A 15,261-nucleotide genomic window follows, 5' to 3' on the forward strand; every position below is an offset into this window, starting at 1 on the left:
GTCGACTGAACACGACCTAATTATCCTCCCTGATCCCCTCTCATTAAAATTCACCTCGGAGAGCCTGACGGGACAAAAGTGTTCTTCAAGTACACCCATATTTATATGTACAGTTGTGAATATAAGTATGAATTATTCATACTCGCAACACACTTGTATTATTTAATTGTTTATTCCGGTTTTCTATTTAATTTGATTTCCTCTGGGTAGTTTATTTGCTCCGTTCTGGCTTAAAATAATTAGAGATGAAACTCTTTAATACAAGTTGAGAGGGTTTTTAAATGTCTTGCGTCACCAACACAGTTTGCTTTATCCTCTGCTGTTTTGTTCATTGATGGAAAGTTAGCTAGCATGAAAGTTCACTGAGAAACGGCACAATGTTTATTCAAATAATTTTTTCTTTTGGAAAACAGATTTTCTAGGAAGCTCAACAAAATGGTGCGGCGCCTCGTGCCAGACTGTGACGTGCGCTTCTTGCAGTCGCAGCACGGCAGCGGGAAAGGCGCGGCCATGGTGACGGCGGTGGCCTACCGACTCGCAACCCAGCACGCCGAGCGGCAGCGCGTCCTCGACACCCTGCGGCTGAGCCGCGAGCAGCTGCTGGAGGTGAAGCGGAGGCTGACGGAGGAAATGGCACGGGGTCTGTCCAAGCAGACGCACAACCAGACCAGCGTCAAGATGCTGCCGACGTACGTCAGGTCCACCCCAGACGGAACAGGTGAGGGGGAAGACGAGATGTCCGCTGCCTCTTACTCGGATATGACCTTGCTCCTGTTAGATGTGAATTGTTTTTATTTTTATTTTTTTACTCAATTTTATTTTTTTGTAGAACAAGGAGATTTCTTGGCTTTGGATCTTGGCGGGTCCAGTTTCCGTGTTCTTCTCGTTCGGCTGAAAAATGAGAAGAAGCAGAAAGTGGATATGCACCAGAAGATCTACAGTATCGATCAGGACACGCTGCAGGGCACGGGGGAGGAGGTATTATGTGGTGTGGGAATAAAACAGCTGAAAATCATTTTAGGTTTTTGTTTTTTCAAGTTTCAGTGCAAACTGAAAAAACTACAATAACACAAATCCTCTTTTTATGTTTTTTGTGGGGTTTCATGTGAATAAATATCTAATTCGCCTAATTAGATATTAGGCGAATATCTAAAAACCATGACAACTTGAAAACCTCCAAAAATACGAACTTCCTATTTTAATAGTTCAAACACCAAAAATGCCCCAATATACATTGATACAAAGGAAATACAAACTATCTGAAACATATCTACAGCAGGGGTGTCCATATTTTTTGTTACATGGGACAAACTAAGAAAATTAAAATCAAGCAAATAAAGTCATCAAATTTATTTATATTTCTACAAAATGGATTCTATTCATCACAGATCCAAAATGTTAAAATAATTTTGCACGTTCGCTGTCGGAGTCTCATTTTCAGTTTCTTTTGGACTCGATTGAGCAGATTTCTTCTAAAACCAGAACCTGGTTTTAGAATAAATCTAATTAAATCTCAGTTGGGTTCAGTAAAGACGTCTTTTCAGTAAAAGTTTCTTGATAAACGTGGATCTACTAATTTTAAAAGCTCGATTATTTAAAAAGATGAATATTTAGTTATAATTAACATTTTCCATTTTAGGAAAGTGAAGTGGGTTAATCATTTTGCTCTGACATAAATAGTCAACATCAGGTCAGATTATTGCCGTCATTCTTGATCTGCAGTCGAGGTGTTTCAGCTTCCCAAGCTGCATTTTCCAGCAGTGGCTCAGCTTTAGGGATATTCGTCCTTTGTTGGTGGTAAAGCGTAATGCTAACGCTAGCACCGCCCCTGTCAGTCTGCCTCAGGGCAGCTGGGGCTGCAGTGCAGCTTCCCGCCATCAGTGCGTGTGATGTGCAGAGCAGCGGTTCTCGCCTAAGGCGGCCTTTCTTCTTCAGCTATTGAAAAGCTCTGCAGGTGTGCAATAGTATCTCCCATGGTGTAAGTTTTCAGCTCAGTGATTTTTGCTTACGCAGCAAATTAAAACTTTCTTTATTGGCTTTTTTTTTCTTTCTTTTTTTTTTTTTTTCTTAATGCTTCCTGAAGCTGAATGTTCTTGTAATTATTTTTAATTTCCCTTTGTTTTTATCTGTGTCCCAGCTCTTCAACCACATTGTTTACTGCATTGCTGACTTCCTGGACTACAGGGGAATGAGTGGAGCGTCCTTACCTCTGGGGTTCACGTTCTCTTTCCCATGTGATCAAACCAAGCTGGATGAGGTAACGTTCTGTCTGCCAGTCTGAATCCCTAGTCTGACAAAGAGCATGAGGACCATGCTAAGAAAATTATAAATAAATTTAAAAAATACGAGAATAAAGTAACTTTAATTAAGTCAAGTAAAATTGACTTAATTAATTGAATTGAACTAAGTCAATTAAAATGTATTTAATTCAAGTAAATTTTATGTCTTAAATCATAAAATTATGAGACTAAAGTTGCAATAATGCGAGAATAAAGTTGTAATTACACTCATATTATCATGACTTCATTCTCTTAAGTCGTAATAATACAATAATAAAGTCATGCAAGATAAAGTCGCATTAAGAGAACAGTCATGACAATGCTGCTAGTAATATTTTGACTATTCTCAAAATAGTTTATTCTTGTACTATTTCAGCTTTATTGGCATAATTTTATGTTTTTATTTTCTCTCAGCTTGGCCCTCTTTCTCCGTCATACTAACCTGACTGTGTGCATAAAGTCGTCCGGTTCACTTTGTGCGCGCTTTGAATTGTTTCCTAAAGTGTTAGTTGCATGACATCAAGCAGGGAGAGGCTGCCTCTGCTGAAAGGTTTGAAATGCAGATTTATTCATATTTTTCATTAAACGGATTGATTAATTGTTTCAAATTGCTTTAAAAAAATCAACAACACTTTTTTCTGTTTATCATAAAGCCCGTTCCTGTGGGTCAGAGGTCTGTCTGAATAGCTGTGTGTTTCATGCGGCCTCCATCCGCTGGGTATCGGTTTCCACTGCAACATATTCCAGACCAGCATTTATCGCGGCTGGAAGCCTGAACAATCAGTAAACTGTGGGGAGGATCATTTAGCTGGTGACGATATTTAGAATCAACACACTGATGAACACACTGACTGAAGACTTTTTTTTTTTTTTTCACCGCCTCCAAACATTATGTGTAAAATAAGCTGTCATTCATTCAGGGCTTAAATAAAACCCCTAATTGGGTGTTTTGGTGGAGTGATTGTATAAATTGAGGACAATTTACTGCAAGGGAGTTAAATAAAACTCAAACGATTTAAAGAAGCTGAGGATTTTTTTATTTTTTATTTTTGTTGGGAAACTCTCATCAGAAAGTCTCAAAGTTTTCCATTTAGGTCGACATGAAACGTTTTCAATAGTGTTTTTGTTAGCTAAGAGCAACTTGTCTAGATACAGAGGCTGTATGTTGGACGTGAGAGATCAAAACAAGCCGTGTTTTTCTCTGTTTTTAAGGACGCTGTGTGGCTTTGATGTTTCTCTCTTGTCAGAACAAGGACTTGTCCGCAGTCACAATCAGGCCAGAACATTTGATGGGAATTTAAAAGCTCTTTAGCCCGATCCTTGAACTTTGACTTGAAAATGAGTTGCCAGCTCAGCTGCTAATCAGCCAAGCTGTTCTCTGCAAGTCAAGCTAATTAATACCCTAAACACAGTCGTCCGTCGTGTAGCCGTCAGTCGATCAGACTCGGAAAAACTAGATTGTGTCACAACGTGACTGTTAGGTGGAAAAGGTTCAGCTTGACATTTTGTCTGTTTTATGACAGGAAAGGAAATATTGCAAATAACTTAATTCTGTTTGGAAAAAGCTTAAATACTCAAATAGGCGTTTCGTTATGTTTTACTTGAACAAATGGTTTTAGTGTAAAATGGCAAACTTTGGTTTTGTTTCGTTTTTCCATTTCACCAACCACTACTTTGATTTTATCGGTGTGACCTGGCCAGACTTATTGTTTACTACATAAGTCTGAACTTTTTTTTATTTTCTAAAAAATAAAAAATCACACCATTACAAATTATGTGCTTCAAATTCTGAGAAGATTTTCTTTAGATAAGAGAATCACCTTACCTCTGAATTCACATCGGTCACGGAATAATTCTTTTTTTTTTGTTGTTGTAATGAAGTAACAGCGAAACATCCAATCATGTTTTTTATCTTTTGGATCATTTTATTACCTGAAAAGTCATAGTGTGTAGCAGGTTTTTGTGAAAAAAACTTATTACTGAATCACAATTGCAACACGTTGATGAGAAGCTTCTGTGCAAATTATTCCAAGATAGTTACTGGGCATCAAATGCTCGAGCAGTTTCTTACCTGTAGAACCAGGTCTAGTTCACAACACAAGCGTTTCATATCGGTCGATATTGATCATTGTTGATACGCTTTTTGTTTTAAATATCCAAAATCCTACCAAACTGGCGCCGTTTGGTAGGATTCCCTCTTGGGTTTTTGGACTAATTTTCTCCTTTCACTACACCCGGCTCTTCTTTTTTTCCTTTTTTTAAGCAGTTATGCAGTAAAACATAAAACTGCTCCAACATGCTGAGGCGAGCTGTGTGTATCTGTGACCCGAGCAGACCGCGTGTGCACGGCATGAACGGTTGAGATTTCATTTGTCACAATCATTCATTTGACCTATTTCCCCCCCGAGATTTTTCGCGGTTTGGTTACCGCAAAAGACTTTGCCTCGTAAAGTTTGATGAACGTAAAGGTTAATCAAACTCGATTTCCTTCGTTTGGTTTGACTAATTTTCTTCTGTACTTCTTGAGCAAACGTTTTGAATGTCAGAGCTTGTAGCCCACCAGACGACGTCTGTCCTGTCCTACAGAAGGAACTGGAGACCAAACGGCTAATGTCTAAATGTGTTTACAACTTCAGCCGCTCCAAGCACACAACTCTTGAGAGAGCGCTGGCAGAGGAAAGTAGGCCTTGTCATCTCAGAGGATGCGTGGCGTGAAAGTTTTTGTGGCATACACACACACACACACACACGCACACACACACACACACATACAAGCACATACTGTGTGAGATGTAGACGGATGATCTGACAAATTTGTTCTGGTTTTGAAACTAATTTCAAATATTTCAGTGGGAAGTTTTCAGCTTCTTCTCTGATTGGAGTCAATTGAGTCTCCAAACAGATTTCCATCACTATCAATATTTAGTACAATAAGTATTGTTTCATTACAGTTGCAAATTAAAGGTGTAATAGTTTGGGTTCTTCTTCTTCTTTCTGTGCACCGAAAATGGATGTATATAATATTCAAAATGAGTTTTTACTGAATCACTTGGTTTCTCAACGACATCTGATGTTTCTGTAAGTTCCTGGGATTGGTGTAAAGTTTTCCTCAATGAAACCTGACATGTAAATTATTCCTGTGGATCATTTCAACATGGTACCAAACCCTCACCATCCTTTCTGCAGGGAATCCTTCTGAAGTGGACGAAGGGCTTCAAAGCCAGCGGCTGTGAGGGGAAAGACGTCGTTAAGCTGCTGAAAGAGGCGGTCCAGCGCAAGCAGGTCAGTGCACGTTTTGAATGAACTTGCAAAAACAAAATGTTTCTGTTTTCAGAGAGTATTCTGCTTGCCATGGCTTTCCATCTGCACACACGTTTTTCAGGTGTGGACAGAACAATCAGTCAGAAACTCTCTGTGTGCCAACTACTGCTGTTTGAGGGAGGCGGTGTCGTTTGTAGAAGTGCTGCATCCGGAGTCTGATTGCTAACTCAGGCTACTCCTCTCACGTAGCATGTTTATGTTAAAACAGCTTTCATAGCAACCTTCACTGGACACGAGCACATAGGCTGTGTCCAGTCCAACCACATCTTGAAGGATGAAAAGGAGCTGTTACAAGATGCTTTAAGAGCAGAGAGACGGATATCTTCTTTTTTTAGGAGACAGTTTAGTCGTTAGTTGAGTGGCTTTTAGACAAGAGAAACGGTTAAACATATAAACTCTCAGGCAGTAGTAAAATATAAAGGGTTAACACTAGAGTACGTACAGTAAGCACATACTGTGCTTAAGTCACCAGCTGCGTTTCCATACCAAATGTTCATTAACCTTTATTGATATCCTGCTAATGTCGAAAAAACACAATTTTGCAATTGCGGTGTTTCCATTACATGAGAAACAAGGTTACACTAATAAGTTTGTTAACGCAATAAGTCATTAACAAATATGGCGTGCCATCATCCTCCATCTGTTTGTCGCACCAACAAACAGATGGTGCGACTGTCTTTTTTGTAGTTTTCGCCAGTCGCACCATCTGTTTGTTGATTATGTGACTCTTTTTTTGTTGTTGTTTTGTTTTTTTGTTTTGTAAAAAAAGAAAGTGCTCCCATCTCATTTTTGCAAGATAAGCTAATTTTGATGAGGCCAAAAAGCAAAACCAAAAAACCACTGATTACTTCCACTCACCTTTGAAGAACCTTATCTCAGTTTACAGAAATGTCATTTTTGGCTACTTTTTCCCCATGTGTCTCTTCTAGTTGAGGGTTTTCTAGCCATTGGTTAAGGTCATTTGTTTTTGTCACACTTGCAGCAGTGGTGCTTCTCTCCTATGGTTTAATTGGATCGGAGAGGCCCACGGGCGTTTTTGACTACTGGCCTTTAAGTCGCAATAATTCAAGGAGAGGAATTTGAATAAGCTGAAGGGAGGATTTGTTGAATTCACAACGAGAAAGGCGGCAGCGAAAGGCACACATTTTTATTTTCCCTGAACGTGTTTAACTCACTCTTATCAAACCAAACGATGTGCTTGAATTTCTTCTTTTCTTCAACAACGGATCATTTTGTGGAAGCAAACAAGCCCCTTTATCTTCCATCTTGGAAAGTAACTCTGTGGCTTCCTGGAAACAGTCACACAAATTCAGATTTCTGAACGTTACTGGTCCAGTATTTAAACTACTTCCTTGTTTACATGGTCTTTGCTGTGGAAACAGTGCGCCCGTACGCTTGCGCAATAGTTCTCAAGGAAAACGTGGACTTTATTTTGATACATTTATCTTTTACTACGGCGGACAGTTTGATCTAAACACAGTTTCGAAGTGGTTTTACAAAAAGCGAGAGTTCAGTCTAAAATATTGCTGAAGGCGTTCACATGGACGAGGTTTAAGATTGATCTTTATTTCTGCGGGTAAGCACAAAGCTCTGCTGTCCTAACATTGACCTGGAGACTATTAGCTGGTCACAATATACCGAAGAGTTTAAGGGTTACGAGTGATTTTTTTTTTATTTTTTTGCTTTTAAAGTGTTTGTACAGAATCTAAGAAGGAGTGAGCGTACAGAGAAATGTTTCCATGCCTCTTAGTTCCAGCAGTCAGCAGCTAAAGAGTGTGAAATTACAACAGAGGCCCTGGCTAATTCCTGGTTAGGATACAGAACACTGATCAAGGTGGAAAAAAGTGTCAAACTTGTTCTTCTTATTTTATTTTTTAATGTGGCCTTCAATCCAATCTGTTTCAGCTTTTTTTGCCCTTACTTTTTTATGTAAGGGTGTTTTACTGAAGCAGATCTAAGTTGGATACTTAAAATTAAGCCATGATCAAAATGTGATGAGTGGAAGAAAAGCTTCAGGTTTATGCAAGATCATTTGAGATGTGTGGAGAAAAACAGAAGAGAGAGAGAAGAAACAGCAAGACGGAGAGTTAGCAAAAGGACCTTTTAGTAAGTAACCCTGCTTCATCAGTGGCCACACTTACTAGCCTGTATGTTCGCAGCAGGCTCTGCTATGGGGAAGGAGCTGTAAGCACAGCAGAGAGGGAGTGTGTGACTAGCATGTTCACAAGCTGATTGACAGCGCTAAGACCCTCCTCCTACTGACTCTGAAGACCGAGGAGCTCAAATTTTTTCACAAATTATCTGCCATATTACACTGTTAAAACAGTGACAGTTTGAACAGAGAAAAAAATATATATGTATATAATCTGTACTTTACTTCTTTCCCCTCCTAAGCTCTCATTTTGTTGTTTATTTTTGTTTCTTTCTTACAGAATTCCACGCTGACACTTTTTTTTCGGATTTTTTAATTTTTTTATTATTTTAACTGTAAATTGAGTTTGTGTTTCTTCCACACCCAGAAATTTGACCTAAGCTTTGTGGCGGTGGTGAACGACACAGTGGGCACCATGATGACATGTGCCTATCAGGACCCCAAATGTGAGCTGGGCCTTATTGTAGGTAAGTCTGTCTGTTCCTGTTCTTTCCTGCTTGATTTCAATAATAATAGTAATAACAGTAGTAGTAGTAGTAATAATAATAATAATAAGGTGCTCACTGTGGCCAACGTGTTTCTAAATGCAAAGCTTTACTGTAATCAAGACTGTTTGTTTTTTTTACACCAGGCACAGGGACCAACGCCTGCTACATGGAGGAAATGCACAATATCGAAACGGTGGAGGGAAATGAAGGCCGCATGTGCGTCAACGTGGAGTGGGGGGCATTCGGCGAAAACGGTGAACTGGACGACTTTTGCACAGAGTTTGATCATGCTGTCGACGAATCCTCCAACTACCCTGGGAAGCAGAGGTACGTGAAAATCAGGAATCAGAGCAAACACAAGAAGAAAAAGTGTAAGACATGATCAGACTTAAAATAACTTTCACTGATCTCATTGATTTTATTTTATGGAGTTGTAGGTTTTACATCACTTAGTGCACTTGAAATAAGAGGCAAAGACATTGTTGTTGTACTGTCTTAATACACTTCAAATAAGACAAAACTAGCTTACAAGTAACTTTTCAGCAGGATCCATGAGCTTGTTTCAAGTCCCTGATATTTATGAAAAACTACTCAATTCACAGGCAGATTTTTCACTTATGTGAAAAATGAAGGAATTGATGAGTGAGGACAAGCTGCTATATTTTACTGAAAAGTTACTTGTGAATTAGTTTTGTCTTATTTTAAGTCATTAAGACATTGGCTAGACAGGGATTTATTTCACTGCAAAAACACAAAATTATCAGGTCATTTCTGGTCTAGTTTCTATCAAATATCTTGATGTATTGAAATATCATAGCTTGTTTCAAGTCAATAATTCTTTAGTATTGATCATTAGTTCCACTGGCAGATTTCAGTTTTGTCTTATTTCAAGTGTATTAAGATATTTGCTAGAAACCGGGCAAACGAAACAGATTTTGTGTTTTTGCAGTGAAATAAGTCACTATTTTGTACAAACTGGTAAGGAAGTGCTGCATACAGTTAATTAATTGAGACAAACGATGCGTTTGTTCATTGAGCACTCAGGGTTGTGCAATTAATCAGATTTGCAGTCAGATTTTAACTGTGTCTCCAAGTAACCACAAAAGCAGCGCACTTAGCACTTCTGCTGCGTTTGAAGACCAACCTAACAAATATCTCAGAGGTGTAGTTTGAAAATTCAAAGGAAACAAACAAGGCAGGACAGAGAAGAGGAAACACAGCAGAGCACACTAGAAACATAGAGTCAGATGTAAAAACATATCTTCCTCCTTCATTTCTAAAATATAATAATTATAATTAAAATAATTGTTTTTATATGACTGAATTAGCTCAGTCACTTAAATAACATATTTGTATTTAATTGCTTTGTAGAAATCAGTTTTCATTTTGACATTGAAGAGGTTTTTTTTTCAGATTTTATTTATTTATTTTAGTTTGGTTTGTAAAAGCAATAAAGACGGTAAAACATTCAACAGGATAGATAATTATTATAGACCCTGGATGTGTTTAATTGTAATATAACAAAATAAAAGTCCTACTTTGGGTCAAACTATACTGTATACTACTTACATTCGTTTGAACCCGTTTAATATTTTTGTGTCGTTTTTGACAGTGAAGCTTCTTCGCTCTTTAGCTGCTGCTGCGTTCGGTTCACATGCCTGAATTTGAAAACTGAGCATCTCTGCTGCTCCATAATCACACCTTAAACTTGCATCTGCAATAAGTGAATCTGCCATGTCATCCAAAAAAAAAAAAAAACACAAAAAAGAAGCTGTGCAGACAATGAGAAAAATGGCTGTGAAGAAAAATGTCTGACTGTACATAATAATGTTGTGCAGGTGTGAAATCCTCTTGTTATGTCTTTTTTTTTTTTTTGAAGATATGAGAAGATGATCAGTGGGATGTACCTGGGAGAGATAGTGAGGCATGTGCTGATGGATTTCACCACCAAGGGTCTGCTGTTCAGGGGCAAACTGTCGGAGCGCCTGAAGACCAGGGGCATCTTTGAGACCAAGTTCCTGTCACAGATTGAAAGGTGAAGTATTCAAACAAAACCGAGTCAGTGAAGGCCACACCACACGTCACTCAAACCGGCTCTCGTCGACGTACAATGATGCGTCTCCCTTCGTTTCTCAACGAAATGTTTCACGCGGAGCTCTGTGTGACGTGACGCGCGGTTGGTCAGAAGTTTGTTTGTTTTTATTCGTCAATAAATGCGCCCTGACAGCAGTGTTCATATTTTTGCTTCAACTGACGCCGTGAGGGAATTATGCACATTTGTGTGATTCTTCACTAAATAGTTAAAAGCAGCAAACTGGCTTCTAGTTTAATATAAATACACAAGCAAATGTTCATGTGAGTGTTCAAATAAAACAGACATGTTGTTAATACAAAAAAACAATAATATGAACAATCTACTTTTATTTAGCCAGACTATAGCCAGTTTTAATAGGAGGTGTGTTTTAAAAGGTTGTTTAACTTTTTGACCATGCAACAGAAACGCTGGACAAAAAACATAGAACTTACTTCCTTCATCTGTTTTAAATGTCACAAATGCTAGAGCTTTTAAAAGAGCCATTTTTAATGAATTTATTATATAGAGTATTATAATTGCACATTTATCAATAATGTGAATTTATTTCAACCAAAAGTGCCAACACTAGTTAAGAAGAGACATAACCCAGAACACACATTGTAGTTGGAGATTCTTGTTTCTTTTCTGCTTAGTTCAGTTAAATCACTTTATTTTCCAGAGATAGACGTCAATACAAGATGGAATGAAACTGTGTCACAAACTAGACATAAAGTCCACAAGAGACCAGCGACATTCAGCTCTTGGAAAACCCTGACGTGTCCCGTGTTTTGTCAGCTGGGTATCCGTGTTTCCAGTTGAAGTCTGCAGAGGAGAGCGACGTGATGCGAGACAGGCTCCATGTGTGGGAGGGAAACCAACATGGAAGACATAAACACACTCTGGTCCCTTTAAAATTTCAGTCACACTTGACAGATTTTTTGGACGCTGGTGTGACCGCCACGGTCACACTCATGAGCTCTGTGGGCATGTGTCAAAATTAACGCATGAGATTTTATTTGGTTAGGTCCCATAGGATACGTTCGCGATTCAATTGTAGTTTCATATATTTAAAAAAAAGAGATAATTTTTGTGACTCTCCAGCAGAACTTAGGATTTAGTGGAAGACGTTCCTTGTAGTCCGTCGTTAGGTTAAAAGGTGAGGAAGACGACAGGAAGTGGCAGGACGACGGCGTAGCATGTATTTCAGCGACTTATCGTGTGAACAAACCTATTCATGTGTGATTTTTACTCGTGCTTCTTATTTAAAGAAAACACCGCAATTGCAAAATTGTGGTGGGTTTTTTCGGTTTTTGATGAATATCAACAAAGGTTTGCTCTCATTTGTACTGTAAACACAGCCGCTGCTAACGGCAGCCCGTACACACGGCTCCTGAAACGGGCCAGCTGTCGGAGCCTGACGTCTTCCTCCGTTATCAGCCGCACTCTTTGTGTCGGCGGCTCCAGGTGCCTTCAATCAATAACAAAAGCCTTCCTCTGAATCATCCTTCCCCCCAGGGGCCTTGGTCTTACATGGAGCTTAAATCTGAGGGCCGAGGATTGACATTTTATTTTTCTTCTATTATAGAGTAATCAGACTAGCAGTTATCACCTTCTGACTAACCTTCCTGCTGACGGAGTTAAAGCCTCTTTAAGCCTCACACAGATCCAACGTGTTGCTTCTGACGTCAACACTCTATTTTTAATTCCCATTTAAGGCGTTTATTTATGCATTTGCTTCATATCACGTCTGTTTTACATGAAGTGAAGCTGCCGACTGATCACACAAGTTAGCTAATCGCTGTGCAATTTAGCCTGTTTTATTCCAGCTTGAACCGGTTTGTTGGAGAACAAACATGATAAAGACAGAGGAGCGCAGCAATCGTTTCTTAAATTGTAGAGAAGTAAGATCAGGTTATATCAAATTATCCCAAACTTTCAACATCGGTCAACAAAGTCGTACTTGAAAGAAATCACGCTCGCAGTTTCACAACAAACCCTGTTGGAGATTGGAGAGAAGGTGCTTTGGTCAGATGAGACCAAAATGGAAGAATGGCAGAAAGGTAACTTGGTGGTGGCAGTTTCATACTGTGGGGATTCGTTTCCTCACTAGAGATGGAGAAGCTGGTTTGAGTTGAAGCGAACATGGATTCAGAAGAGGGAGAACTCCAACACCGTATTTATTTTTATTTTACCTTTAATTATCCAAGCAAGTTGATTGAGAACAAATTCTCATTTTCAACAATGAGCTGTACAGGAAACGGCTCGCATCATATGGGGGGGAAACAGAAGAACATCATAAAACAAAAAGAAAAAAGAATAAAAATACAGCCATATTTATACTGACTAAATGTACTATAATTCACACACACGTCAATAGTTTTTTAAAAGCAGCCATGTTGATGATGCATTGTGAGAGCACCTGGCGCTAAAACGAACAGAGTTGTCCAGTATGGGTCCCTGAACTGCCCCTGTTCCCACAGCGACCGGCTGGCCATGCGTCAGGTCCGCTCCATCCTGCAGCACCTGGGCCTCACCGGCTCCACGTGCGACGACAGCGTCCTGGTGAAGGAGGTGTGCAGCGTTGTGGGTCGCCGCGCGGCGCAGCTCTGCGGCGCCGGTTTGGCCGCTCTTGTTGACAAGATCCGGCAGAACCGCAACCTGAACCAGTTGTCCATCACGGTGGGAGTGGACGGTACCCTTTATAAGACCCATCCTCAGTAAGGAACATTTTCATTTATTGAAGTTCGTCACGTTGGTTTCATCTACGCTGTGTTCCCAATTGTTAAGCAAGTTTTAATTTGAAGGATTAGTCTTTTCTGTTAATTTAATGTGTTTTAAACCTCAAACATGAATCCTATAAGGGGCGGCGTTATGTATTCTCCAACCACATACTGCCATTTTATAGCACAATCTGGTAACTTCTACCTTGAGTTGTTATAAAAGTGCTGTATAAATCACATGTGACATAAAATAAATTTGACTTTGTAGTTTAGCGCTGTGAAATTGGATCTATGTCTCTTTAAGAAAAACTCATATTCTTTCTAAAACTCTGCCTTCAGGAAGTCATCACAACATGGCTCCTCTATTAACCCATTAGCATCATTTTCACCAGCATTTCACTAAGAAGTAGCTCCTATAATGAGCTCAGCAGATGCTCATTTCCACCTGCTGTTTGCCAATTGCTGCTGGCTAGTCTGAAGGAGCTGAGTGGGTTAATAACATTACGACTTGACATAAAGCTGAAAAAAGTATATTTTAGATAAGACTCTCTCTCCTCCTGTCCACCTTGCTGCTGTTGACAAAACATCATTTTACATTCAGCTGCTCTGAAGCAACACTAAACTCCATCCCATGTTCTGCCCGTCCCATCCTGTTTTAATCAATCGGCAGCCCTAAAACCATTTAGAGCTCATTTATTAACTGTTTTTTTTAACCAATTAATTAATCATGATTAATTCACAGCAGCCCCTCGACTAATCAGATTGAAATGTCTAATCATTCTGCGAAGTCTTAATTTTTGTGTCCTGCTCTCTGCTCCCTCCTTGTTCTCTGAAGTTTCTCGAGGATCATGCAGGAGACCCTGCAGGACTTGGCCCCGCAGTGCGAGGTGACGTTCCTGAAGTCGGAGGACGGCAGCGGGAAAGGAGCGGCGCTCATCACGGCCGTGGCCTGCAGGTTGAAGAGCGAGCAGTCGCTGTGAAACCTGCGAAAACTTCTCCCTGTGGGTCAACAGGCGCACTGTGTTCAGTCGGTCGTCACTCTTTAACGTTTTGTTTCGATGTGAGCGCGTTCACACGAGGGTGTCCGTTTAACGGCGCGAGGCGAAGCTGTGACGGATGTTCGGTCGGGTGCGAACTGAGCTCAGAAATCGCAGTTCTGCTGATAACGAACCCGCACCTTCGGTGAGACCAGACTGTTACGAGCTCCTAGCTTTTTGTTTTTACACTCCGTCGTCGTATTTTACTTTTATTTTAGTTCTGTTTTTAAGTCAAGTCTGTGAAAAATTAAACTTTTTAGCACATTTACTGTCTGGCAAGTTTAGAAGAGCACATTCCTGAACCAAAGAGAAGCAACCCAATACATTCAGCAGGTAAATGAAGCAATAATTTGTCTTTCCTTTTTTACATTTTATTTAAGTTTTAGAGCAATTTCACATTGTTACAGGAAACTTCAGAAAATATGCAAAATTGTGATGAAATGTTTTTAAGCAATTATATGTTTTTAAAATTTAAACACTAGTCACACATCGGAAACATGAAGATGTTTTAGAAATTGCAGATGCTCCACATAACTGGAGGTATAAATAATTCAAACTGTGCAGTTCTGATTGTATTATGATGTGCTGTGAAAAATATCAACTCCAAATAAAGTGAGAAATTACCAGGGTCTTTATTATTATTATTATTATTATTATTAATCAATAAAACCAAGATTACTCCAACATGGGCTCACTTGTTGAGAGAATAAAGAGGACAATCTGCACCTCCATAATTGGACCAATCAGTTTAATTTGTAGTTTTTCTCTTCACAAAGCATATTTTCATTGGCTTTTTTGTTTTTACGAAATGATTACCTTACAATGGAAAACTACCCTGAATACACATAATCAGACAGCTCTGAAAATACTGTAACATGTGATCTTCATTTTCACTGTTTTTTATCCAACCAAACCCAATAAATCTTACTTGGCTATGTTGTTTTTGATGTGCGTGTGTGTGTTTATCACCGTAGAGACCAGCTGCAGATCACTGCCTGGTCTTTTGTGATTTTTAGATTTGGCTATGTACAAGCCAACAAACGTCAGCTGTTGGCCTGGCTTCACAAACTTTCTCCGCAGCTCAACAAGCTCACAGCATACTACTAAAAATGTCCATCAAAAGCCTCCGTAAAGCTGGAGACGTTACAGCACATCACAAAGACTGTGGGGGGAAATGAAAAGTTTTACAT

At 39.4% G+C, this 15,261-nt stretch overlaps 1 protein-coding gene across 1 annotated transcript in view; it reads left to right on the forward strand.

Moving 5' to 3' along the window:
• Positions 1 to 15,011, forward strand: part of hk2 (hexokinase 2) — a 52,895-nt gene extending 37,884 nt beyond the window's left edge. The window contains exons 10-18 of the mRNA XM_081611321.1: positions 414 to 718; positions 830 to 978; positions 2,138 to 2,257; positions 5,466 to 5,561; positions 8,120 to 8,219; positions 8,384 to 8,567; positions 10,120 to 10,275; positions 12,795 to 13,031; positions 13,870 to 15,011. Of these exons, the coding sequence (XP_081467447.1) occupies positions 414 to 718; positions 830 to 978; positions 2,138 to 2,257; positions 5,466 to 5,561; positions 8,120 to 8,219; positions 8,384 to 8,567; positions 10,120 to 10,275; positions 12,795 to 13,031; positions 13,870 to 14,014 (1,492 nt within the window). The 3' untranslated portion in view covers positions 14,015 to 15,011. The remainder of the gene's footprint in view (positions 1 to 413; positions 719 to 829; positions 979 to 2,137; positions 2,258 to 5,465; positions 5,562 to 8,119; positions 8,220 to 8,383; positions 8,568 to 10,119; positions 10,276 to 12,794; positions 13,032 to 13,869) is intronic.
• The last annotated feature ends 250 nt before the right edge of the window (positions 15,012 to 15,261 follow it).

Source organism: Poecilia reticulata, chromosome 9 (genome assembly GCF_904066995.2).
Source record: "Poecilia reticulata chromosome 9, P_reticulata-male-v2, whole genome shotgun sequence".
NCBI lineage: Eukaryota > Metazoa > Chordata > Actinopteri > Cyprinodontiformes > Poeciliidae > Poecilia > Poecilia reticulata.